The sequence below is a fragment of the Moschus berezovskii genome, chromosome X, assembly GCF_049115385.1.
Source record: "Moschus berezovskii isolate FMDL1 chromosome X, NW_MosBer_1.0, whole genome shotgun sequence".
In the NCBI taxonomy this organism is placed as follows: domain Eukaryota; kingdom Metazoa; phylum Chordata; class Mammalia; order Artiodactyla; family Moschidae; genus Moschus; species Moschus berezovskii.
Genome location: NC_142488.1, coordinates 100326822 through 100353290, shown reverse-complemented (window position 1 = coordinate 100353290; position 26469 = coordinate 100326822). Strand labels below are relative to the sequence as shown.

At 38.3% G+C, this 26469-nt stretch overlaps 2 protein-coding genes across 2 annotated transcripts in view; one reads left to right on the top strand and one right to left on the bottom strand.

Annotated features, from left to right (window-relative positions):
- TMEM164 (transmembrane protein 164) overlaps positions 1-26469 on the bottom strand; it is a 244608-nt gene that overhangs the window by 10442 nt on the left and 207697 nt on the right. The gene's annotated exons all lie outside the window — the stretch shown is intronic.
- Positions 1-26469, top strand: part of AMMECR1 (AMMECR nuclear protein 1) — a 122151-nt gene that overhangs the window by 87981 nt on the left and 7701 nt on the right. The window contains exons 3-4 of the mRNA XM_055393969.2: positions 10752-10866; positions 25505-25595. Coding sequence (XP_055249944.2) covers positions 10752-10866; positions 25505-25595 — 206 coding nt within the window. The remainder of the gene's footprint in view (positions 1-10751; positions 10867-25504; positions 25596-26469) is intronic.

Below are 26469 nucleotides of genomic sequence, written 5' to 3'. Positions count from 1 at the left end.
GAGAAGGAAAAGAAAGATGAAAAACATATCGCTTGAGTCAGTGGAGAGGGCTGGAATCTTTCGCTCTCTCTTCCTCAGCAGGACTGAGTTAAGTTGATCAGTTGATTTTGTACCTCATCTTCAAGACTGACTTAATTCTTTTATCCTTCGTTACCTTTCGTTGCCTGTCAGTGACATCTGAGAAAATCATAGACAGGCAGCTCTCAGCAGACCTTCACCAGCTAGCACTGACAAGAGTTTAAGAAAGGACAGTAATCTCTTACCATAGGTAAGACTGAACTGCCTCACACAGCACATCAATGAGAGTGACACCATATGTTTTGCAGTTTACAGAGTTCAACTTATAGATTTGATTACCATGGAAAGAAGGAAGGGGGAAAAAATTGCATGACTCTTGTGGCGAGTATGAGGGAGCTTATTCATTCATGTTGGAAAAGCAAAGTTAAAAAATCAGAAACAGGCCTGCCAGCCTAGATATGTCCAAGACTAGTACTTTGGTAACGCTATTATGACTTTCAGTAGATTAAATTTCAAATTGTGGAAAGGCTTCAGAATAAGGGAAGGCTTAGTGTCCCACTAATAGGCCTTATTAAATTTAGATAAAACAGATGTTTTTCAGTGACAGCAGCTCTGAATCACCAAGATCAAAATGAAGAAAGAGCAAAAACAAGCCAAAACTTTCACTAAAAAGTACTATTTGTCTTCGTTGCAGAACCTGCCCACACTTATAACCTACAACATCCAGTTAAACCCCAAGAGAAGCCTCATTAATTGGGGGGAAATTCCTTAGACCTGATTGAATGTGCATATACCGAAGTTGATTCGCTAACATTCTAGAGGTGGTGCTATGAAAACAGAATGGAGCTGTAGAGGCAGGCTGCCCAGAATTCAACTCTTATCTGCTTTAATGACCTTGGGCAAGTTGCTTTGTCTCACTGAACTCAGTGAACCTCAGTTTCCTCATCTACAAAATGGAGTTGTTTTGAGGACTCAACAATATAACACATGTCTAGCACCTAGCATAGAGCAGGCACTCCATAGGTATGAGCTCTTTTGTATTTAAAGCTTTTTTTGCTCATAGTGTCCTGTCTAAGTATATCAGGACCAATTTCTTAGAATTTGATTAAGAGCTTTAGATTAGCAGTCTCCTAAGAGGAGATCCAACCAGTCCATTCTAAAGGAGATCAATCCTGGGTGTTCATTGGAAGGACTGATGCTAAAGCTGAAACTCCAATACTTTGGCCACCTCATGCGACGAGTTGACTCACTGGAAAAGACTCTCATGCTGGGAAAGGTTGGGGGCGGGAGGAGAAGGGGACGACAGAGAATGAGATGGCTGGATGGCATCATCGACTCTGTGAACATGAGTTTGAGTGAACTCCGGGAGTTGGTGATGGACAGGGAGGCCTGGCGTGCTGTGATTCATGGGGTCGCGGAGAGTCGGACACGACTGAGAGACTGAACTGAACTGAAGAGCAGTACATCCAGACCATCCAATGTGGAGTGGGAAGAAAAGATTAGAAATTCTATTTATGATCTTTTACATAAAATATAAGAAAGTACTGACACTCCACTCATATTTAATGTATGCATTGACCCTGGTGCTCCCATTTGGTCTGTGTCAGTGGGTCATTGTCGCATACTCTAAATTGAGGGATCTTGTGGAAAGTCTGAGAACCACAATTTGCTGGGAGTTGATGGTGGTACACTACTTCTTTCAGTCACTTTTGCAGTATGTTGCAGTATTTCATTTTATAAGCCTGGTTAAGTAGATGCGTGGTTCTTAGTATTATCTTCAGTTTGTGGTTTCTTTGCAGGAATCTTCTTAAGCCATTTGACTATTATGCATAGGTTGGCTAAAGCTAGTTAAAGCCACTCAGGGTGGACAAATGGCTTAAGAACATTCCTGCAAAGGAACAATGGAGTGATGATAGTAGTCATAATATAAGCATAAGGCAAGGACAAGAAAAAGGTGGAGCTAGCTGCCACTTCTGCAGGTCACCTTGTAAATTGGTTGGCCAAGTCATCAAGTGAAAATGAATATAATCTAATTGGACCTGACAAGATGTCAGCCCCCCAAAGAAGGAAATTATCAAGAACATTATTTGAAATATGTATTTATACACACTGTTTTCAACAGCAAACTTATTCCAAGTCTGTACTGTGCTTTGGATATATTCTCTGTACGTGACTATGATACATACTTTGTAAATAAATATGCATATTGAGGATGTGCTCAGACTTCTTTTACTGATAAGAATGCTAATCAAAACAGTTTGGAGACCACTGGATGAGATGAGGAAAGCATGGAGCTTCTCATCTCTCATCCTGTGTGTGCTGCTTCGAGAGTGTTTACATTTTTTTCCTAAGGATTTTGCTGGACCATAACCAGTAAGATAGAGAATAGCATATCTAAATCCATTGAAGATAAATTGAGCACAGTTCAGGGAATTGCATCTCTTGGTAAACATTTTTTTTTTGTATGGAAGTAAAAAGCCAATCCCTGCCCTAGAGATTTTTTTAAATCTAGCTCAGGAAAACTGAGAGTTACATTACAAAGCAACATATGAATGCATGGCTGCAGGATAATGGAAATTCTTGATGAAGAAGTATGTTGCTTGATGTAGTAGATGTCTTACTGCTACTGCTAAGTCGTTTTAGTCCGACTCTGTGTGACCCCATAGACGGCAGCCCACCAGGCTCCGCTGTCCCTGCGATTCTCCAGGCAAGAACACTGGAGTGGGTTGCCATTTCAAAACAAAAATGTGTATACATTTAATTTCTGTGAATTTACCTGCAATTCTGGGTCATTTGGTAACCAGTAGCAGAGAGTGTAAACAGATCCTTCCAGAAAAGACACTTAACTTGCCTAACCTTGCCTCTCAGCCTTCCTATCAAACTCTTTTATATGTGTTCATGTATTATTTTGTAATCTACTATTCTTAAATCCTCTGTGGCTCTTCACATAAAAAAAGACATACTGCAGATGCTTAATAAATATTTTGAAAATGAAAGAAAATGAAGGGTTCTCAAAAACACCAGAACCTGAAAAGGGTAGCCATTATTCTCTTTCAACGGTCACAGTCAGTTCCTAGAGCAGATAATTTGCTTTGATCTTCTCATAAGGTTGACGGGTTAATCTTAGTCCTGAGGCTCTAGTTCCTGTCACCAGAAACAGGACATGGAGGCAGCCCTGCGGGCATAAACTTAACAAATAAAACTTTGATGGTGGCGGGGGAGAGGCACTACTTACTGAGCCCCTAGTGTATGTAAGGCATTTGTGCAGGTATTATTATTTTGTTCACTTGTCACAATAGCTCTGTGAGGTAGGTACTGTTAGTATCCCCATTTTATAGAAGAGGAAATGGAGGCTGGCACAAGTTAAGAGACTTGACCAAATGTCACACAACTAGCATGTAGTGGAGCCACAATCCAAATGTAGGCGTGTCTGATTCCAGAATCCAAGCTTTTGATTCTCCTGTGCTATGTTCTATAGGACTGTGAAATAGGGCTCATATATTAACGATGACTTCAATTATGCGTTTTGGGGAGCTATTTTTATCAGTGGTAAGTCACGGGGAACTGTTGTTACACCTTGGAAAAATGCTTCTGATGACCCTGGGAAAGTGATACTTGTTCAGGGTTGTAGAGATTTTTCTAGATTCTTTGAGAAAGGCAATAAAATTGACATTTGATTCAATTTGAGAGGTAGTTCAGTTTTATAGTATCCAAACTTAGAGAACACAGGGGTCAGATCCCTCGAAACTTTGAAAGTGTATGTCAGGTTATTTTTGTGTTACATTCTCTTCAAAGTAGAGATAATCTCATGTTTTCAAATTTCTCAAGATGGAATCTGTTGTGGTCATACTGTAATCTGTTTTCCATACCTACAGATTTTTTTTTATTGCCAAGACTATATTATATTGAGAGTAATGTTCCAATACTGTATAGTAATGAATGGCCCAAGTCATATTGAGTCTTAATGATGAACCTGAGTCATACAGAGAAAATTATGTCTGTTATACTCTGGTAGAATATATTTTAAAAGATTTCCATCAGAAAAATAATTAAAAACCAGTTTCTAGCCCTTCATTTCTAAAAACAGGATCAAGTAAACCCAGAAACTGCAAGCATCATGTGGACGCTACATGGAGAGAGAGGAGGAATACCCGCCACATACACCAAACATTTAGCCATCTGTTTCTTCACATGAAGAAATATCTTTTATTGATATTTTCCAGTTGTAGTTCTGCTCCACTAAATCAAATTCACAACCTTGTCTCCTAATTTACAGGTGAGGGACTTGTGGCTAGGAGGCAGATTCTTGACAGTATTGCTCTGATCATCACAGCATGCAGCCCAGGGAGTATTTTTCCTTCCTGGCGGGCAGCTGTGGCCATCTCAGAGAGTAAAGGCTTTTAAGAATTCCAGATTAGAGCAATTCGAGAGCTTTAAGCCATTCAGAGGGCAGTGGGTGATAACAGACTAAAACCTCTGTGAATCCTATAGGATAGGAGCCAAATAACACATGAGCACCCACCACTCTAGATCTCCCTCTCCCTCCTACCCTTCCATTCTTCCATCCTTGCGTTCTCTCTCTACCCCTTTGTGTGTGTTTTTTTTAACCTTTCTTTGCTTCCCACTTCCTTTTTCTGCTTCTAGTTTTCTCTTCCTCTCCATTTTTCTTTCTATATATTTTCGTTTTTTTTTCCTCCTTCATATTCTCTTCCTTTTGTTCCATGCCTTAGTTCTTTCCTCCACTACCTGCTAAGTACCCATCCTATCATGCTTAGAAATACATATTACAATTAATAAATTACAGTGGAGAAGGCAATGGCAAGCCACTCCAGTACTCTTGCCTAGAAAATCCCATGGATGGAGGAGCCTGGTAGGCTGCAGTCTGTGGGGTCGCTAAGGGTCGGACACAACTGAGCGACTTCACTTTCACTTTTCACTTTCACACATTGGAGAAGGAAATGGCAACCCACTCCATTGTTCTTGCCTGGAGAATCCCAGGGACGGGGGAGCCTGTTGGGCTTCCGTCTATGGGGTCACACACAGTCGGACACGACTGAAGTGACTTAGCAGCAGCAGCAGCAGTGTTAATGCTCATTAAGCAGCAAGCAGGTTGTACTCATTACTCTAAAAGGGAAAAACATGTCCCAATTAAGGAACAGTTTACATGTGGTTTACAATTGAAAATTTCCTTTCTTATGGGTGAGAGTTGAGAACTCTCACCAAAATGAGGTTCCCTTCCTCACTCCTTAGGCATGACCATGTCCTTTGTTGTTCCTCTCTACACTTAGGTTTGATGAATAGTCACTTATTTTTTGCATTCTGCTTTGTGCCTATTATTTATTTATTTTTGGACCATGGGAAGCTAAAATTGATACTTAATGTGGAAGAGAGGATATAGATAACTTTTCAGATTTGGGCTTAGGATTCTAATATTCTCAGCTCCTGGAGTTTAGACATGTCACATATCCATTCTGTTCTAGAAGCTCTGAGGAGGAATGCAGAATTTCCAGATAATTGAAACCCCTTGTGTAAAAAGTTGTTTTTTTTTTTAATTTTTTTAGATTAATGTATACTTGATTTGCTTTTCTTCACCTGTCCAAACAAGGATTTTAAATTTTAGTTATTACTTCCTTGTCCTGGAAAATGATTGCTTGTAATATGAAGCCTTTCTCAGTTTGGTATCTTTCCACTGGTTAACTGATTATGGTCATCAGTGTTTTAGAAAGCAAAAGAATGAATGAATGAGTGAGTGAATGGCTAGCTATCTAGACTCACAAATAATTTCTGTTGCATGCTCTGTTGTTTGTGATGAGCCTTGCCATGTCTAAGGCTTTGTCTCTATTCAGCTGTTTTTTTTCCCCTCATAGTTTCCAGGTACTGTCACAAACCATGTGATTCTTTGATAGCTAAGCTCCTAATACTTTTTTTTAATGTTCATTTTCATTAAAGTGCTATTTAACATTAAATATTAACTTTGACAGATGTTAATGCTGCTTCTCAATTAGGTGGAATATATTCTTGGGAAGATGCCAATTTGAATTGAATATATTTGAATTTGGTATTGAATCAAACTGTTGTTTAAACCTTAGCCATCCATCATATGGGTGATGGAGCAGTCAACAGATTTTTGTACATAAGTGTTTTTTTTTTTCCTAGCAATATCTGAACATTAGAAAATGGCTTCCTATTGTAACGCAGATAACTTCATACAAATTTACTACAAGATCTCTTTGTCAGTTCTTAAATTGGCATATACTACTTTAGTATAAAATGCTTTCCATGGACAGTATTAATATTTAAAAATCCTTTTTGCTCCTTCAGATCTCCAGTAGACAGGACCTCTAGCTCTATTTACCCTTTGGCTACTAGTGAATGCTGTTAAATTATTATTTATTTTTTTTAAGCAGAGGTACTGCAGGTATGAGATCAGAATTGCCTAGTAAGGCAAGCATTTTGTTTTAAAATAAAAAAAAACAAACCTCATAACCCTGTCAAAAGTAGCAACTAAGGGGTGGATACTAGAAAGAATTGTGAACTTGCATCAGAGAATCTGGGTTGTCCCCCTACTTGTGTCACTAACTAGCTGGGTCAACCTCGAGCAAGTCACTGCCTGACTCCCCATAGCATATTGTCTCTGAAGGCTCAGCTTCCGCATTGCATATTCCATATACAAAAGGGAGCAGGGCCAAGAGAAGCTGAATCCTCTTGTTTATCAGCCATCTACCCCAGTCTAGCAGCTCTGAGATAGTCTCCAGCTGCATTTTTTCATCTTTTTAATAATCCCTTAAATCCTCGCTAGGCTTTCATTGCTAGTTCTTTTCCCTAGGAATTTGCATTTAGAGATACTGAGGGCTTCCTGCCTTTTGGAATTTGTCTATGCGCATGAATTTAATGAAAACTTACTGATGAAAAATGCAAGAATTAAAAGTCTAGTTTGAGTGTTTCTGTAAAATCAGACTGTTTACATCATGATCATTCCTTTCTTAGTTCAGTGTTTTGAGATTAATACATTTGAGTGTCGTATAGCAAGGCATGATTGTTATTTTATCTTATTAGCTATGCTAGCATTCTCCCACTCATTCTTTGATCTAAACATTTTTTTTAAGTCCCTGGTGAGTGAGCAATAGACTCCATATCACAAGGAAAGCTTCCTAGCCTGGTCCTCAGTTGCATTTGAAAATTTTGTTGATTTGAAATAGTTTGTACTGAGCTAAAATATACCTTTCACTGGTTTGCTAGGAAATAAAATAATAACCTGCCTCAGAGTGTTGAGAAATTAACTGTATGGCAATTTCAACATGTGTATTTTTTAAATATATATAAAAGCTAGAGATAGATATAAAAATCTCTTCATTAAAGGAGACCTAGTACTATAATGAAAAAGGCAGACAGTAAGAAGTGTTGGCGAGGATGTAGGGAGATTGGAACCCTTATACATTGCTGGTGGGAATGTAGGATGGTACAGCCACTATGGGAAGCTATTTGTTGGTTCCTCAAAAAGTTACACAGAATTACCATGTGACCCAGCAGTTTGACTCCTAGGTTTCTACCCAAGAGAAACGAAAACATTACTTTCCACAAAAAACTCATACATGAATATTCATAGCAGCATTATCCATAGTAGTCCCAAAGCAGAAATAACGCAAATGTCCTTCAACAGATAAATGGAAAACAAAAATGTGATATGTCCATAGGATTGAATATTATTGTGCAATTAAAAGGATGATGTGCTTTGACAAAAATGTCACCCTACTCCAGTACTCTTGCCTGGAAAATCCCATGGACGGAGGAGCCTGGTAGGCTGCAGTCCATGGGGTCGCTAAGAGTCAGACATGACTGAGCGACTTCACTTTCACTTTCCACTTTCATGCATTGGAGAAGGCAATGGCACCCCACTCCAGTGTTCTTGCCTGGAGAATCCCAGGGACGGGGGAGCCTGGTGGGCTGCCGTCTATGGGGTCGCACAGAGTCAGACACGACTGAAGCGACTTAGCAGCAGTGATAAAGAACCCATCTGCCAATTCAGGAGACATGAGATGAGGGTTTGATCCCTGGGTTGTGAAGATCCCCTGGAGGAGAGCATGGCAATCCACTCGAGTATTCTTGTCTGGAGAATCCCACGGACAGAGGAGCCTGGCGGGTGACAGTCAATGGAATTGCAAAGAGTAAGACACGACTGAGCAACTAACACATACTGATACATGCTGCAACATGGATAAAACCTCAAAAACATGATCCCAAGTGAAAGAAGCCAGACACAAATGGTCACATAGTGCATGATTCCACTTATATAAAATGTTGAGAACAGGCAGATCCATAGAGACAGAAAGTAGATTAGTGCTTGCCAAGAGCTGGGGGGAGGGAAGAATACGGACTGACTCCTAACAGGTATAGGGTTTCTTTGTGGTGTGATGAAATATTTTAAAATTGGATGGGGTAATGATTGTACAATTCTGAATATACTAAAAATCATTGAATTGTGTACATTGAAAGGGTGAATTTTATGGTATGTGAATTGTATGTCAATAAAGCTGTGAGAATGAGATGGCTGGATGGCATCACCGACTCTGTGGACATGAGTTTGAGTGTACTCCGGGAGTTGGTGATAGACAGGGAGGCCTGGTGTGCTGTGATTCATGGGGTCGCGGAGAGTCGGACACGACTGAGCGACTGAACTGAACTGAAAGCTGTTTTATAGGAAAAACATTAGCAACTATATTGCTATTATTATTTGAAATTATAAAAGTGTATTTAAATTACATTTCTCCCAGGGGCTGGGAGGAGGGAGGAATGGGGAGTTAGTGTTCATTGGGTACCTTGTTTCAACTGGGCAAGATGAAAAATGTTCTGGAGATAGATAGATGGATGGTGGTGGTGGTTGTACAACAAGTGAATGTATTTAAGCCCAGAGAAATATACACTTAAAAGTGGTTAAAATGGTAATTTTTATGTTGTGTATATTTCACCACAATAAAATCTATAACCCTAAAAAATAATGTTTTATGTTATTGTAATGTATAAGGATTTTTACCCTCTCTTTTTCTTTTCAAAAGGAAAACTGAAAGTGTGAAAGTTTGGGTTTTTATGCATGGGATTCTTCTGTTTTTTACAACTCCTCTCCTGGGTGGGGTTGGGGGGTGTTATACACACATCATATATGTCTTTACGTTGGCTTTGGATAAGAACTTGAAATATTTCTTAAAACTTTATTTGCCAGCTGGAAAATAAAAGAAGCCAACCATAGGAAATTTATGTTGTTAAATTATGAAATAGTGAAATGCTATTCTCAGAGTATGAATTATCACAGATTTCCTGATTTTCTTGGTGAATCTTGGCTCCTTGAATGGGGAAAACATGTATGCTCTCTATATAACATCTCTGTCCTTCTGTAAGCATTTTCCTCTGTATGACAGGATAGAATGAGCACCACAATGTATCCAAAATACTTAACAAACATGGGGTATATTTGTACAATACAGTGAGTGAGTTTCTGAATGCAAAGGAAGGGATGGAAAAAAGAAAATCCAGCAATGAGGAAGTCACTGAAAAAGGAATCAAATTATTTCCATAGGTCATGGAACTTTGTTATGACCCAAGCAGTTTGTAGGCTCCAAGTGTGTAACCTCTAAGGATTAATCTGTGAAAACACTTTCTAAGCCTGGCTCTGCTATACAGGACATTTGAAGATCGACAGCGCAAATGCCATTATTATAGTGGGCAATCAGAGGTGTGTTTGTTTTCTTGACCAGGAAGTGGTTTCTTTTAAAAGTACAGGAACACACAGTGCCTGTGTGTGTGTCTTTGTCTTTTCTGTCTATTCTACTGTTGCGGGAAGAATTATGATCTTCCAGCATTTTTGTCCTTTACAGTGAGGTTTTTCTAGAATTTGGCACTGTGGCACACTACCCTTGATTACAGGATTGAATCAGAGTTGATGTACTCAGAAATCCATTGATGTGATTAATGGTCTCCTAATCATAGAATTATTAGAATCAGAGAATCCCATGGATGGAGGAGCCTGGTGGACTACAGTTCACAGGGTTGCAAAGAGTCGGACATGACTGAGCGACTTCATATATAATCATAATTTTATTTCCTAAGATCAGCCCTATTTCCTGAAGTTTCACAATTTTTGAGTAGAATCTTGAATTCTCCTTTAGTGGGGGCCTGAAATCTTTGTACTTTTATTTGCATGATAATTTTCATTTTCTCTGATTTCTTTTGCTTGAAGAAAATAACATTTTTACCTTTCTTTGAACTTTTTATATGTTGTTCTATGGTAACTGTCCAACCTAGTGTGAACCTTTTTTTTTAACAACATGAAATATATATATATATATATTTTTTTTTCCTCCACCAATGCTAGATGCAGAATTCTTCCCCTAAATTTCCACTGCTCTGGTTTTTATTCTCCTCAAAAATCAAATAAAACATTGTCAAATTCTACAAGTAACAGGGAAGTATACAAGGAAATGACTATACAGGAAATGTAATTGATCATTCACTCTTTACAATTGAATCAGCCACAGGATTGGCTAGTAAACACAATCTGCTGAATGAACAAAAATAACTTCTAAAATCTTTGGAGCGCTTGAATGCATTTGGAGATTTTGGCACCTTTCTTACCTTACTGATTTTTTAAGAAATTCTTACCTTTTTCAAATGATTGTCTGCATTTGAAACTAGGAACTCATATCTAGTGACTGTTTTAATATTCGCTTTGTTTTCAACAGTGCCCTTAAAGATAGCCGTTTCCCCCCAATGACAAGGGATGAGCTGCCACGGCTGTTCTGCTCAGTGTCTCTGCTCACTAACTTCGAAGACGTCTGTGATTATTTGGACTGGGAGGTAAGACATTAGAGAATTTTTAAAGAAAAAGGGAGGTAATTGTTTAAAAATTAGGCCCAAGCTAACTCTTTGGTAATGGAGATGGAGATAACATGGACAAATAAACCTCACAGCTGATCAATGAAATGTGAGTGAAGGAGTTTTTCTTTTTTTTTGAAGGCAAAATACCTTATGTTGTTTAAATACCCCAAACTAAATTTGCTCTTCATTTTTATCCTATTAACTTCACTATAGCACCTCATAAAAGCTGTTAACAAGTAGTAAGCAGGGTTGATTAGAATTTATTTCTCCTCTCTAGTATGACTGCCACCAAACAGGTAGTCAGAGGATATATCACAGTAACAAGCAGCAAAAAGGTTAGGATAATACACCAGTTGGGGAAATCACCTCATTGATAATAATGGGGTGTTGGTTAACTACAGGTAAATCATGCTAATTCATTCTTGGCTACCTTAATCTATATACTTGCACACACTAACAAGAGTATATCTGACCAAGAGGGAGGATAAAGGGAGGAGGGAGGTGAGAGGGGGGTTCAGGAGGGGGAACTCATGTACACCTGGGGCGAATTCATGTCAATGTATGGCAAAACCAACCAATATAATATTGTAAAATAAAAAAAAATAAAAAGCAGAGACATTACTTTGCCAATAAAGGTCCATCTAGTCAAAAAAAAAAAAAAAGAGTATATCTAGGGTATCTCTGTGCATTACAATTATCATAGTAGCCTATATTGATCATCTTTTTGTTCTTCTTTAGTATGTGGGGTTGAGTTGTTAAGAAACTTCAGATTCTCACCATGATTTGTTTTGGTGGTTGGGTGGTGTTCGTTGAGTGTATATCTATGGAATTTTACACACGAAATTACCCATGTTACCTGACTGCTTACTGTATTCCAGACAGGTGCCTCATGCATGTAAGTGCTGAGATTTGGTCCCTGCCATAAACATCTTATAGTCTAATAGCAGAGAAAAGAAGTATACACAAGCACAAAGAAATTAAGTGGTATAAGAATGAAACAATGGGAATTCAGTGATATACAGAGCTTTCATGTGCATATAGATACTCGTAAATGACTTGACATGATATAACATGTTTAATTCTACTGCCTTTTTAGAATGACTATCCCCCATGGTAACTGAGATATTTTTCTCTGTGGACAGGCCACTTTCTTGACAGTTAATTTTATTTTTGGCTTCCCCCTCACTCCTTGTAATACCCTGGACAATTTACTCCACTGTTTCAGTTTTCCACATACAGAAGAAAAGACATTTATAAAGTTCTTAATCTTCATTAAAAAAATCTTCGTGATATAAATATTGTTGTTATGCCAGAGCTATTAAAAAAATTCTTCAGAAAGTATGATGAAACAGTTCCTTTCTGGGGTTTGTGGTAGGGTTTTCTTTGAGCATTTTTTAAAAATTTATTTATTTTAATTGGAGGCTAATTACTTTACATTATTATATTGGTTTTGCCATACATTGACATGAATCCGCCCTGGGTGTACATGGGTTCCCCATCTTGAAACCCCCTCCCACCTCCCTCCCCATATCATCCCTCTGGGTCATCCCAGTGCACCAGCCCCGAGCATCCTGTATCATGCATCAAACCTGGACTGGTGATTCGTTTCACAAGCATCTTAAGATTTTTTTGTAAAGGAAAAAGTAAAATTTGTTGATAGTGTTGATCCTGGCAAAGTTGGAATGTGAAAAACCTTTATAGAATTAAAATATTCCAGTTGATCCTTTTCTATAAGTTTTATTGTTCTTATTTGAATTTTTCTTAAAGAGATATCTACTGGTATTATAGAAATTCCTCATTACTTTATTTTTAAGTGATCCCAAATCATATCCCTTACTTATTAACAAATATTACAGTGTGGGTCGTTCTTATTGTTTTAAGAGTACTGCTTCCTCTTCTCTAGCTAGACTTATATTTCTGGTTTCTGAATCACAGGGCACTGTGTGTGTATTGGTAGGGATGGAAGTGGTAATAGCAGAAAAAGCCTGAGATCTAGGGGGTGACTGGGCTACAAAAACATTCCTACCTTTACTTGCAGCCACTGAGTTGGAAGTACAGTTCAGCAATGGTGCATTTGTGTGGGCAGAAGTGTGCACGTGTGACATGTACATGAATGTGTATTACATAAATGTGTGTGCATATGTTCTCGGGGAAGGAAAACTGGGAAAAGCCAACAGTTGCTAAATAGGTATGGGTAAGCACACCATCATCTTCTTTAGTCCACACTGAGTAGTGTCTACAGCTAAAATGAACCTAGATATTACTGGGCTTGTATGTTCATGAGATATATTATCTTTCTGTTGGGAGGGTGAGCGGTAAAGCACTTAAGAATTGGTACTGTGTACTCTTAGGGTGTATTCATCCTCTCTGATCACCATCTGCCAGTTTGAATTTCTAGAAGATTCTATATCCTTCTACTTGGCATTATATATTTAATACAACCCTTAAAGTTTAAATATTGATGTCTATTTAGTGATGCTTTTCTGTTAAAGAAGCAACAAAAAATATACATATATTTTTGTACTTTTAATATATAAGCATTTGAAAGTGATTTAAATACTGTTAGAACAGCTATGCTAAGAGGAAAAGACTGTCATTTTCAGTTACTTCATCATAAAGTATTTAGCATAAGAGAAATTTGTTCCCAAAGAATAAGGATGAAAATTGCATTTTTAAAAAGAGTGTGATTTAGCCTTTACAAAGATGTACCATAATCAGTATTATAAGGATTATCCTTAACAATTCTGAAAAAAGCATTGCTACTTTAAACACAGAATGCCAAAGTAGAATTGAAGAAATTTTTTAAAAAGCATATGTCAGTAACCTTCCTCTGCTAGGTATATACCCCAAAGAAATGAAAACAGATGTTGAAACAAAAACTTGTATATGAATGTTCATAGCAGTACTATTCACAATAGCCAAAAGGTGGAAAACAATTCAAAACGTCTCTCAACAGATGACTGGATAAAATGCATTATACCCATAGAATTGAATATTATTCAGCCATAAAACAAATGAAGGACTGATACATGCTACAACAGGAATGAGCCTTGGAAACATTATGTTAAGTGAAAAGAGCCAGGCACAAAGGCCACATCCTGTATGATTCTGTTTATAAGAAATATCCAGAATGGGCAAATCCATAAAGATAGACAGCAGATTAGTGGTTGCCAGGGGTTTGCGGGGAGGGTATGAATGGGAAGTGACTACCTAATAGGTACAAGGTTTCCACTGGAGGTGATGAAAAACTTCTGAAACTGGATAGTAGTGATTGTTGTATAACATTGTAAATGTACTTAATGCCACCTATTTTGTACACTTTCAAGTGGATAAAATGGTAAATTTTATGTTATGTGCATTTTATCAAATAAAAAGGTACATGCGCATATGCATATATATGTATGTATTTTAAACTACTGTCCACAGTAATATAGTAATTCTAAAAAGAATAAAACTTTTAAAATTGAAAAAATATAAAGAAAGAGCTGCAAGCCATTTGGAATTACACCATTCTGAGATAACTGTTAATATTTTGGAATTCTTTCTCTTAATTCTTTTTGTGTCTTTCTATCAATAAAACTACATATTTGTTTATGTAACTGAGATTATATTAAATTTACAGTCACTATTAAAAAGAAGATTATAGGGAAGTCTGTTATGGTTTATCCTTGTATATATGTTAATTATTTTTTGTGGAGTTCCTTTATGAGGAGTCAGTCTATATCAGGAAGGTATACATTTCACTTGGAGAAATTTCACACTGTCAAATAAGTATAACTTTTCTTCTAGGAATGAAATATCCTATTCACCATAAGTATCTAATTTTAACCTGTAATACAAAGTACTATGTATGTTTATACCAGAGGGGGAAACAGGAGTTGATTACAGAATTTCAATGGAGAATTTTTAAGTCAGGGATCAATCAGTAATGAGTGTGTTTTATATAAGCAGAAGCCTCGAACATAGGACTTTTCTGGTGGAAGTACGGTTTGAGAGTTGACCACCTCTGGTGAAGCGTGTTACTGTAGTAGAATTCCTAATTAAAAGGACGAAAATGCCCAGATCAAAGCAGGAAGAGGGCAAAGTCTGGAAGTCCCCAGGGATAGAGTTAGGTAACTTCAACAACAAGAAAGACACCTCTGTGGTCATGAGGATGAGGGATGTGACCAGCGGTAATAGACACCTTCTTTTCAAATGATCAGGAACAAGTGAACTGCCACAGGGGTGGTAGTTACTCTCTTCTTCAGTCAAGGTTTTTAACTCAGCCTATTTGGGAATTTCTCTTTTGGTAACATGTCTCTAATTTTATGACGGCATTTAGTAGGAAAATAGGATTTACATCAGACTTTTAGAGGCTAGAATGCTTCTATCTGATAATGTGAAGAATGCATGATAAGTGGTTTCACAAGTGGATGTAACTAATTTTCAAGTCTCTGTTGAATTGGCAAAATGATCAGTAATGCTTCCATCTGTTATATTTCCTCAAAATAGTAATTATACACTGAAAATGAAAGTGTCTACAGGTAGCCTCTCAAGGAATCTGCATAGTCATTAAAAACAACAAAACCAGCCACCAGAGGCTTGAAAGACAAATTGGAATAATATTCCCTCCCTTCTGGGAATTGCTGATCACTGCCCACATCATGATCTGCTTACTGCCCTAATAGGTATGAGAAGAATGAGGAGTGATTGATCTGGGTGTGTGGGTGGGTAATAATTAACTGGTGAGTTGAAATACCTACCTGCAAGGGTAACATGGTTGTTAAATGAGGAAAATTATATCTCTAGGGAGATATCTGAAGTGATCTGCCTTGTGTTTGAACACAAAAAGTTATCATCATTGTTCTGTATTCTTCAATTTGCAGCACTCTTAGAATTCTGAGTGGCAGGATGGCTGACAGACATGGCGCTTTAGAAAGGGGGAAAAAAGAGAGCTCATGCAGCATGTTGGAGTCCTCCGAAAAGATAGGCAGTCTAGACCTTGTGTAGTTACACTGTTTGGGAGCCATGTTTCCTTTTAAAGATCTGAAAGAAGAGAAAACTAGTGACATCATACTTCCTGGAGTTTCACTCAAGGGGTGATTCTAGGTGTGTCATCTACTAGCTGCTCATTTTCAGGACTATATAAATGAATAAGCCTTTTGTTTGTAGAAGAACTTGTATAGCAAGTATGCTACCGGTGATCCTGTGGGGAACTGATGTAGCAATTTGCTGACAGATGTCAAAATATTTTATAAATTGTAGTCAGGCATCTTTTATCTCTGCTTTAGAGACAAGATCATTTTGAAGGCATGAGGAAGACGTGTTTTCTGTATTCTGAAGTAGACCCGTAGATCATATTTCAATAGATTACTGATTCTGTCACAAACCATAAGGCACTTTTTGCTATATGCAGCTACCTGAATCATTGACATCTCACCTGTGTATACAGTTGTCACTTGTGGCCCTAAGGCAGACTGCTTACATGGAATCAACCCGTCCTGGGTGGGGCTGGCCAGCATGATTCTTGCTGCTGCTGCTGCTAAGTCGCTTCAGTTGTGTCCGACTCTGTGCGACCCCATAGATAGTAGCCCACCAGGCTCCCCCATCCCTGGGATTCTCCAGGCAAAAATACTGGAGTGGGTTTCTATTTCCTTCTCCAATGCATGAAAGTGAAAAGTGAAAGTGAAGTTGCTCAGTCGTGTCTGACTCCTAGCGACCCCATGGACTGCAGCCCACCAGGCTCCTCTGTCCATGGGATTTTCCAGGCAAGAGGCCTGGAGTGGGGTGCCATTGCCTTCTCTGAGCATGATTCTTATGTGGTGCCAAAAATCTGTCCCCAGACTATAAAGGTAGACTTCAAGTCCCTCCTAGTCTTACTCTGTCCCCAAAGCACCCAAGCTTGTTAAACTCTTAGTACCCAGAGAACTGTACTTCACTTTAAAAAGCAAGTTCCAAAGCACACCTCTTAAATGATTTTGTAGCAGCCTTCATGAGAGTAAACAGATGGATGAATAAATCAGCTACCGTCATTTATATTGCATATATATTTTTTAGAAGTTCATGTTCTTCTTTTCACCCTGTCTTGCCACTTAAAGGTTTTACATTTTTCTGGCTCCTATTAATGTTCCACTGAAAACAGTGTTTACATTCATACACAGATGATTAGCATGACTCACGAAGTCACCAAGTGAAATGACTTCTAGTGGTACATGTTCTGTCAACCCCAGACCCTTGCTTGTTTTTCCCAACTACGATAAACACTGTGTTTTGCTTCTCTTCTAAGATTTATGCCTTTTAAAAAAGTACATAGGCTTCATCTATCTAAGAAAATGTTTTTCACAGTATTTTCTCAGGGCCCTTGAGGTGGTTGTGTAAGATGTCACTATCGTTAGGATAATTTAGTCTTCATCCTGATGCTCTGCTTTGAATGTTTTTTCAAGTGCTGTAGAACATTGGGAAAGGGATGCTTCACACTTCCTGGCCATCTAGAAAGAATTTGCTGTGAGTCAACAATTCAATGTATCAGAAGCCTAGTGAGGAAGCAAGCCGAACAAAGTAAAGTAACCTCTAGAAGGTGATTTAATGCATAAAAATTTCGATTAGCTATTGATACTGTTAGTGAGATGGGCTGCTGTAGTCTATTGTCAGGCCTCCTCCACTCACTTCCAGCTTCCCTCCCAGAGTGTTGTTTGGTGGGGGAATTTTTTCCTGCTTCTTCCCTCAAATCCACAAACTCTTCCAGCCCTTTTCTTGTAGTAGTTCCATTCCACTACTCTTTCCTATACAAGTTGCCTCTGTGTGTCTATCCCTAGCATTTGATAAAAAGAGAGTGCTGAATTGTGGAAATGAGAGGACTCGGGTTCTCTTCCTAACTGCCACTACCCAGCTTGCTGCCCTTTCTGAACCTCCCTTTCCTCACCAGGAAGTTGGAAGAGTTGGACTAGATATTTCCTAAGGTCTCTCTGGATGCTGACAGAGTGGATACTGTGACACCAGTTTTAAAAATGACTTGTTTTGTTTTACATCCAGGGAATGAATGATTGCTAACCATTTAGAAGTCATAAGAGGTCCCTAATGGCAAGCCACTCCAGTACTCTTGCCTGGAAAATCCCATGGATGGAGGAGCCTGGTAGGCTGCAGTCCGTGGGGTCGCTAAGGGTCGGACACGACTGAGCGACTTCACTTTCACTTTTCACTTTCACACATTGGAGAAGGAAATGGCAACCCACTCCAGTGTTCTTACCTGGAGAATCCCAGGGACGGGGGAGCCTGGTGGGCTTCCGTCTATGGGGTCACACAGAGTCGGATATGACTGAAGTGACTTAGCAGCAGCAACTTTTAGAATGGCCATTGCCAACTTAAAGTAGGCAACAAAGTGAAAGATTGTCCATTTTCTAAAATTTTGCTTTCTAAATTTTTCACAAAATAATTCTCTTTAGGAAGAAGAATACTCAATTCTAAACTATAAATGCTTCTACTTTATTATTGCATCATACTCTAAGTCAACATTATAGGTATAAATCTAAAATTAAGCAAATATATTCAGTTCAGTTCAGTCGCTCAGTCGTGTCCGACTCTTTGCGACCCCATGAATCACAGCACGCCAGACCTGCCTGTCCATCACCAGCTCCCGGAGTTCACTCAAACTCATGTCCACTGAGTCGGTGATGCCATCCAGCCATCTCATTCTCCGTCATCCCCTTCTCCTGCCCCCAATCCCTCCCAGCATCAGAGTCTTTCCAGTGAGTCAACTCTTCATATGAGGTGACCAAAGTATTGGAGTTTCATCTTTAGCATCAGTCCTTCCAATGAACACCCAGGACTGATCTCCTTTAGAATGGACTGGTTGGATCTCCTTGCAGTCCAAGGGACTCTCAAGAGTCTTCTCCAGCACCACAATTCAAAAGTATCAATTCTTCGGCGATCAGCTTTCTTCACAGTCCAACTCTCACATCCATACATGACCACTGGAAAAACCATAGCCTTGACTAGATGGACCTTGGTTGGCAAAGTAATGTCTCTGCTTTTTAATATGCTATCTAGGTTGGTCATAACTTTCCTTCCGAAGAGTAAGCGTCTTTTAATTTCATGGCTGCAGTCAGCATCCGCAGTGATTTTGGAGCCCCCAAAAATAAAGTCTGACACTGTTTCCCCATCTATTTCCCATGAAGTGATGGGACCAGGTGTCATAATCTTGGTTTTCTGAATGTTGAGCTTCAAGTCAACTTTTTCACTCTCCTCTTTCACTTTCATCAACTGATTATTCACTTTACAAATAGATATTTTCATTTGCAGAAGGACATCTATAGGGTTTCTTTACTGTCTTCCTCATGACTTTAAGATTAATTTATTTACATAAGTTCAAGCCATATGTAACTTTTTAGGAACAAATCTCTTTTATAGAAACTTAGTAAAACTATATTGAGTCAGATACTCAGTGTACAGTTCTAATGTGTATAAGATTTTTCTCAGTTTCTTATCAGGCAAACAACATTTTTATATTGGGTACATTTTCAAGAGGTGTTTTTCCCCTCAGCCTTTGAAAAGCAAACTAAAGCAGATCTTTAGATTTAAAAATATATATATAACTTTAGTTTCCTTGTCTGTAAATTCACTCCTTTCCTCATCCCCTTTTAAAAAATGGTAGGAATGCATTTTTTCAACTTTGACGAAAAGCAGGCTTTTTATTTAAAGGTCACCTGTGTTGCCTGAGCTTTCCTTGGAAAGCTTCAGGATGTTCAATTTTTAAGGAATGCTCATTATAATTAATCATTACAGAGAATGGGCTTTTCCCCCCTTAATTGCACTCTGGGCTGTCACTTGTTCTCTGCAAAACCTTAGAGTAAGAACAGTTTCTTTCATTGCAAATGATGTATAAACATGTTTGGTTCTATAGCTTTTCAAAGCACCTCTTCATTAACTATGCGTTATTTTTAAATCTTAGCTAATTATTTAAAAGTTCATGGAGATGATTATTAGCTAGTCCAGGTATTTTAGAGCTATGCATTTGCTATGTGTTTGCCATTAGTTAAAATAAATGTTATCAGATTGTTGTTCAGTGGCCTTTGTGAAATAAATTGGCAGCTTTATGTTCCTGATAGACAAGATGTCTAAGTCTCCTACGTGAATCAAAATTGGCAGTAATTGGTCTTTTGGTAAGCTCTGCAAAAGCCAGGAATTGGTCCATGGAGACTTAACTAATTTCTAAGCTAAAGGTGTCTAATTTGCAGGGATTTTAGAAAAGAGCAATACATATGTATTTTGGTCAAGGAGACCTTTGCAGGTGTTTTCACAAAATAACAACAGGGGGAGAAAAACCATCTCAGCTGAGGTGGAGGGTGCAGTAGAGTCTTTAAGGTAGAATATACTAAAAGGTTACTTGTGCCTAAGTGATGGCTTTGCAATCAGTTACCCTTTTTGTTTACTTTTGTAATATTTTGTACAAGGACAACTAAGGGAACTGGTCAGATAATGGATAAAAACAACCTAATAACAGTCCTTGGTGACATCTCAGTTGGTTCAAGAGAAGGTTATTTTTTAAGTCTCATGAAGGCAAGAGCTGTCCCTAGATAGTACAAGGATTACACATCATCTTTAGTTTCTCCTGTATAATTTTCAAAAGGGATGATTTTTGTAATACGCATGTACCATTCTTATAAATTTAAAAAAATCCATGTTTATAATTTTTAAAGTTCACAGAAATAAAAATTACTGAGAAGAAAAACCCTGAATTGCAGCAACACTGTTTTTAAAATTTATTATTTTGCCAGATTCTGAAGTGTTCATTGTTAACCATTGTTAAGTGTTAACTGTCAATCAGATGGGCATCTTCAAAGCTTCAGACTTAACTTCTGAAGTTGATGGGTTGAGTAAGGTGATGAGGAATCAAAACTTTGGGAATTTGATGGGCAGGTTTGGACAATATGTAGTTGACATTTTTTTGTAGTCGACATTATCAGGATTGGGGGAAATGATTCAGTAGGATCAGTACAAATTGTCATCAGCCCTTATGATGAAAATGCTAATTTTTCTTGCCCAAGTAAGAATTATTCTTGGTGGACAACCAAGTTTGGTGGATTTGCCTCTTTTATGTGGAATTTGCTTTCATTGGGGAGAGTTAAGAGTCAGTGTGAAGAAGGCTGAGCTGGGGATGGGGCAAAAGGTACTGTCGGACTATGAGTTGAATGAGTTGAAGGCGCCGCGTTGTGAATTTTGTGCTTTCAGACAAAATATCACTTGTGGCTTTATCCTAAAAATAGCAGAAACACCAGGCTCTGGGTCAGACCCATAGTTTGTCCAGTGCATTGTTTGTTTCTGTCCGTGGTGCCACAGGTTGTTTTATGAGAGAGCCTGTGAGACAGCCTCATGTGTGTCTCCTATGATGCCAGCCTCTAAAGCTTAGGGGGTATGCCAAACATCCTGAGCTCCTCTCTTTAGGAACATAGTCCTTTCATTCAGTTCAATGGAACTGGCACACTGAGCCTGGCAGGTCAGTCTTATGTGAATGACCAGCGACTGGCTGCTTTGTTAATTGCAGAGCCTATTTGCCAAATGATAGCAGCAACGAAGCTGTGTCAGACAACCTCTGATTCTTTGACCTCCTGATATTTTTTATTTTATTCAAGGTGAACCCACTGGAAATCAGTGGAGTGAAGCTATGGCCATACCATTCATTACAGGGAGACCCCAACATTTGGTTCTTAAAATGGGGAAGAGTGGGAGTAACAGGGACATTTGCTAAGACAGGATGAACCTGAGGAAGTAAATTGGTTTTGTTGGCCAGGATGTGATCAGGGGCAGATTTAGCTTTGGGGGTCAGGATGTATAGGTAATTGTCGACCCAAATGGTCCAAGGCTTGCATGGAGCCTACACCACTTAGCCAGATCACAGTTTATACTCACTGATGCTTTTAGCCAGATGACTCTTTGTCATGTTTCCACATATCCGGATTGTTGGCTCACTGATTAGGCTCACAAGTAAAAACGAGACCCTTTTGTAGTGCTGCTAGTGGATTATAGGATATTTTAGACTTTGACTATGCAATTGTACAGGGCATAATATGGACCGTGTATTATAATGAGGAGGGGAGAGGGCACTTTTTTTTAAAATGCTCCTGTGTTGAGAGTCACTGCACTGGGGGTAATAGTTTTAAATCAATCCACATTTCTAACAAGGGGTGAGATAATGACGAGGATAAATGAAATCTGCAGACAGTCTAGAAGCTTCATTTTAGCCATTATTTATAATCTCTTCTCCTACCAAACCATTTTACTGTGTAGCAAAATTGATTAATTTGCACCTATCTCTTTTCCCTGTGCCCACATGTTCTCTGATAGAGGAGTGAACAAATAGAGAAATATACAAGAGAGGAAAGAGGATGAGGCCAGGGGGAGTTGGGGATGCATAATCCCCACACTGAATAATCAACTCCAGAATAATCAAGATATATTTTAGGGTTCTAACATTCATCTTGATATTTAATCATTCTGGGCCATATTGAAAACAAAAGATTGTATAATAGCATTAATAAAAATCACTTGCTGTAGAAAGGTTCAGAATAAATATGGCTTTCTTTTTAACATGAAATAGGAATCTGTTGAACTGCTCTTCATGTTCTGTCACAGCACACACAGATACAGCTCTGTTTAATTCCATATCCTCTTATCTATAAGTCCTACATTTAATTTACTACCATTCCAGTTGATTTATAGCTTTGCTTAGTAAAAGTACAGCCTTGATTAAAAGGATATTATCACAGCTGATGAACCTTGAAAGCATTTTTCTCCCCAGATCTTCTAATAGTTTTAAAAATGACCTGAAGACTCCAATAAGGCTAGATTTTGCGTGTCTCCAGTTTTTGCTCACCTGGCTGTACTTTTGGGCGGTGGTGGTTAAGGGTGTTGAGTGACATAGTTTTCCCATATGCTAACTCCTTATACATCCTAAGAAATGTAAAGTTACTGTGATAGTGTTTTCGAGCAAGTTTGCTTCAAGGAATCCCAGACCCCTAAGTCAGTTGCTCTCTTATCTAGCTGATCACTGCAACTAGAGCCTTTGTCTCCTGGGATGCTGATGGCCCAAAGGATTCTCCAGTCTGTCGAAGGGAGGGAGAATTCAATTATTGTACATGAGGGTTACATTTTGGAGTTACAGCTGTGACAGATGCCTCCCTCCAACAATGCAGAATTAGTTTTGGTGCTCATTTCAGTGGAGATGACTTAATTTGCAAGGCCAGTGATTTCCCCAGGTTAGCCAGATTTGGTCATTCTCCACAGCAGGCCATTTTCCACTCTCCTGTTTTGACTGAGCAGTGTGACTGTTTGGTGGTGTCTGTGGTTCTGGGAGCAAGGAAAATGCTGTTACTCAACAGGTGAAAAAAGGCTATTATACTTTGATTCTGTTCAGAACATTATTAGCATTCTCCTGATTCTACAAATCAGGAAAAAAAATGAGTCACTCTGGCTTTGGCTTTATATCTCTGTGGAGTATAGTTTTGACATATGAAATAAGTTATTTCTCACAAAGGAATCACTTGAAAATCACTATACCTACAGTTCAATTTCCAGGGGCTTTCGATTGTTCAGAATCATAGGAACACAAAAAAGAGTTAAAAATTGTAAATGTGTTACTGATTCAAAATGGGAGAATTTTGATAACTTTTTATACCTAATTTGATGATGGGGCCTCCTCGAAATACAAAAGTAAATCAGGTTTATTCATGAATAATTTTTATTTTGGTCAATATGCCCTTCCAGTTTGGTCTTACTGTGTGTGTGTGTGTGTGTGTGTGTGTGTATATATATATATATATATATATATATCTTTATTAAGATATTATTCACGTACCATACAATTTGTCTTACCTCTTTTCATTTTTAAATTACTAGGTTTCAAAATCTCTGTAATTTTCCAGTTTGGGGTGGGTGTGTGTGTGTGGGTGGGTGTGTGTGTGTCTTACTGTGTGTGTGTCTATATATATATATATATATATATCTTTATTAAGATATTATTCACGTACCATACAATTTGTCTTACCTCTTTTCATTTTTAAATTACTAGGTTTCAAAATCTCTGTAATTTTTTTGAAAAGCACAGAATGTACTCTATGAAGAAAGGATTTATGTGTAAATCACCTCCAATTTGCCTGAATCATTTTTGTTTTTCAATGCTTAGCCACAGTTTGTCGGCGCTAGACTGATTATTAGAGGTTATCTAGTTAACCCAGAATAAAAATTACCTGGGGAGTTATTCTTTTTATAAACTGTACCTGCGAACCCGCTTGAAATTCTGATAAACTTTGCAGCCCCCAGCCCTACCCCAGACCAATTAAACAGTACTGATTGAATCTAACATTCTCATCTCACAGACAGGGAAACATTCTTCCTCTCACAGTTTTGATGAGACACCTTAATAAATACCAAAATTCTTTTCAATTTTAACATGACAGGTTTTTGATGAGTTGAAGATGCAGAATTCACCTCAGTGAATGATAGCAGCATAAATTATTTATACCGTATGTTTTAAAAAACAAATTATGAAGGATCTGATATTGCTGAAGGAAAAAATTTCAGAGTCACTGATCAGAAAGTCAGTATACAGAAACTGTTGCAAATTTGTCACTGTCTCAATATTTTGTCAGGCACTGGGGAGATTACTAGATGTCCTTTATCCTGGAAATGCCTGATAGCTAAGCACTCATATGTCTTCTCAGCTGTCCATGGTCATTTCCCACAGGGGATGGGAGGCCTTATTGTGTTAGTTTTTAAACAGTTGCCTTGATTGTATTTTCAGCAGAAGGAGATTCATAAGCATACTGATATTACATAGAAAAAATAGCCACAGAGATAGGCTTTAATAAAAAACATAAACTTCTCAGAAGATCTGACAGGCTCTGATGGATGGATGTGTGAAGACCCGGGGAAAAAAAATAAAATGGCTTTTCCAGAGGACTTCTTATTCCTGAAAAACTGAGAAATTTCAGGCTAAGTGCAGAAGAAGCAAAAGGCCTTTACATCCATACAGTTGAATGGATGTAACCAGCTGCTCTGCAAAGAAGCCTCTTTCTGTGGTAAAAATGTTTACCTGGTCTAATGGGTGATGATGCAGGATCTGGTTGTTAGATTTTTTTGTCTTATCTGTGTTTGTTTATCTACATCTAATCAAGGTTTCAAAGAGACTAGACAGTTTGGGAAGGGAGTCAGCTACCCCACAAGTTCTGGAACTCAGTCTGAAATGGTGTTTGCCCCTGAAAGCAGGATGGTTGTTTGCTGTCTCTCTGAAGTCGGTTCCCTTGGTCTAGTTCCTTATTGGCATGAGCTACAATTTGGGGGTGGGGACAGGACACTTGCTATTGATTGTCTTATTCTACACATAGCCCCAGAGTGGTAGTCCCAGTTCCAAAGAGAATGGCATATATAACCTGGTGCATGTTGGGCACATGCAAATCAATGTTTTCAGCCTCCATGGCCATGATACTGGCCTTCCATCTCCAAAGTCAGTGTTTTGGAAAGAGAAGAGATACGCCCTTCCAAAAAGCAAGGGGAAAGAAAAAAAACTGCATTCTCTGAAAGTTAAATTATAACTTTTTTTTTCTATGAAGAAGACTGTACTAATAAAACTGCCAATTTCTTTCAGGTGGGTGTACATGGCATTAGAATAGAATTCATCAATGAAAAAGGATCAAAACGCACCGCCACCTATCTGCCGGAGGTTGCAAAGGAGCAAGGTCATTGTTGTACTTTATTTTATACCATCTGGTGAAGAGTTTAAACAAATATACAAATTAAAATGTGCTATCTGACCTTGCAATTACATCTGATAATTGATCACTGTCAGATTATAAGAAATGATTCTTCTGTCACTGCCACGGCAGTGTCTGTCTGAAATTGGTGAATTACACAGAAACTGAATTTCTATACTAAAGTTTGACAGCAAAGACATAAAAACGTAAACTTTCAAACAAGGAAAGATTTGTAAAAGTTGGGCTTTAGGCAATGGTTTGCTGTAACTTTGATGTGCCACTTTCCCATATTCCACTGTTACAGCCTTGTGGCATAATATACACGCCTCTTGTTTGATGGCCAGCCGCACACTTCATTGTCATTATCGAATGTCTCCTTCTTAGGTGGTTGCCATTACTCATTCTGCTACTATTAAGACTGTTAAGTTTCCCGTGAAGATTAGGAGCATTGAGAATAAATGAACTATTACAGCGTTTTGTTTGTTCCTCATCAACAAATGTTTTTTGACTTTACATACATAGCACAAAGCTTTAGGAACTACCAGTGTAACACAAAATACATTTCACTCTGTAGTATCTTGTCCTTTCTAGCCACTACTAAATTATAATTTCATGTTAGTTGAAATGAATTTCTCTTCTTTATCTCATGGAGCTTTTCTTCTCATGGCATTTTCTAATGCCATTTCACCATATCTGTTTAATATAAATGTGATATAGAACTGAAAATTTTAATAGTAACCCCCCAAACGAGTTATTAGTCTTTAAAGCAGCTCTCTGAAGATTTATTGGGGTTACTTTTGAAAATTTCTTAATTCTGTAGTTCTGTTGACTCTGTAGAGCATACATGAGCTTGAGGGCC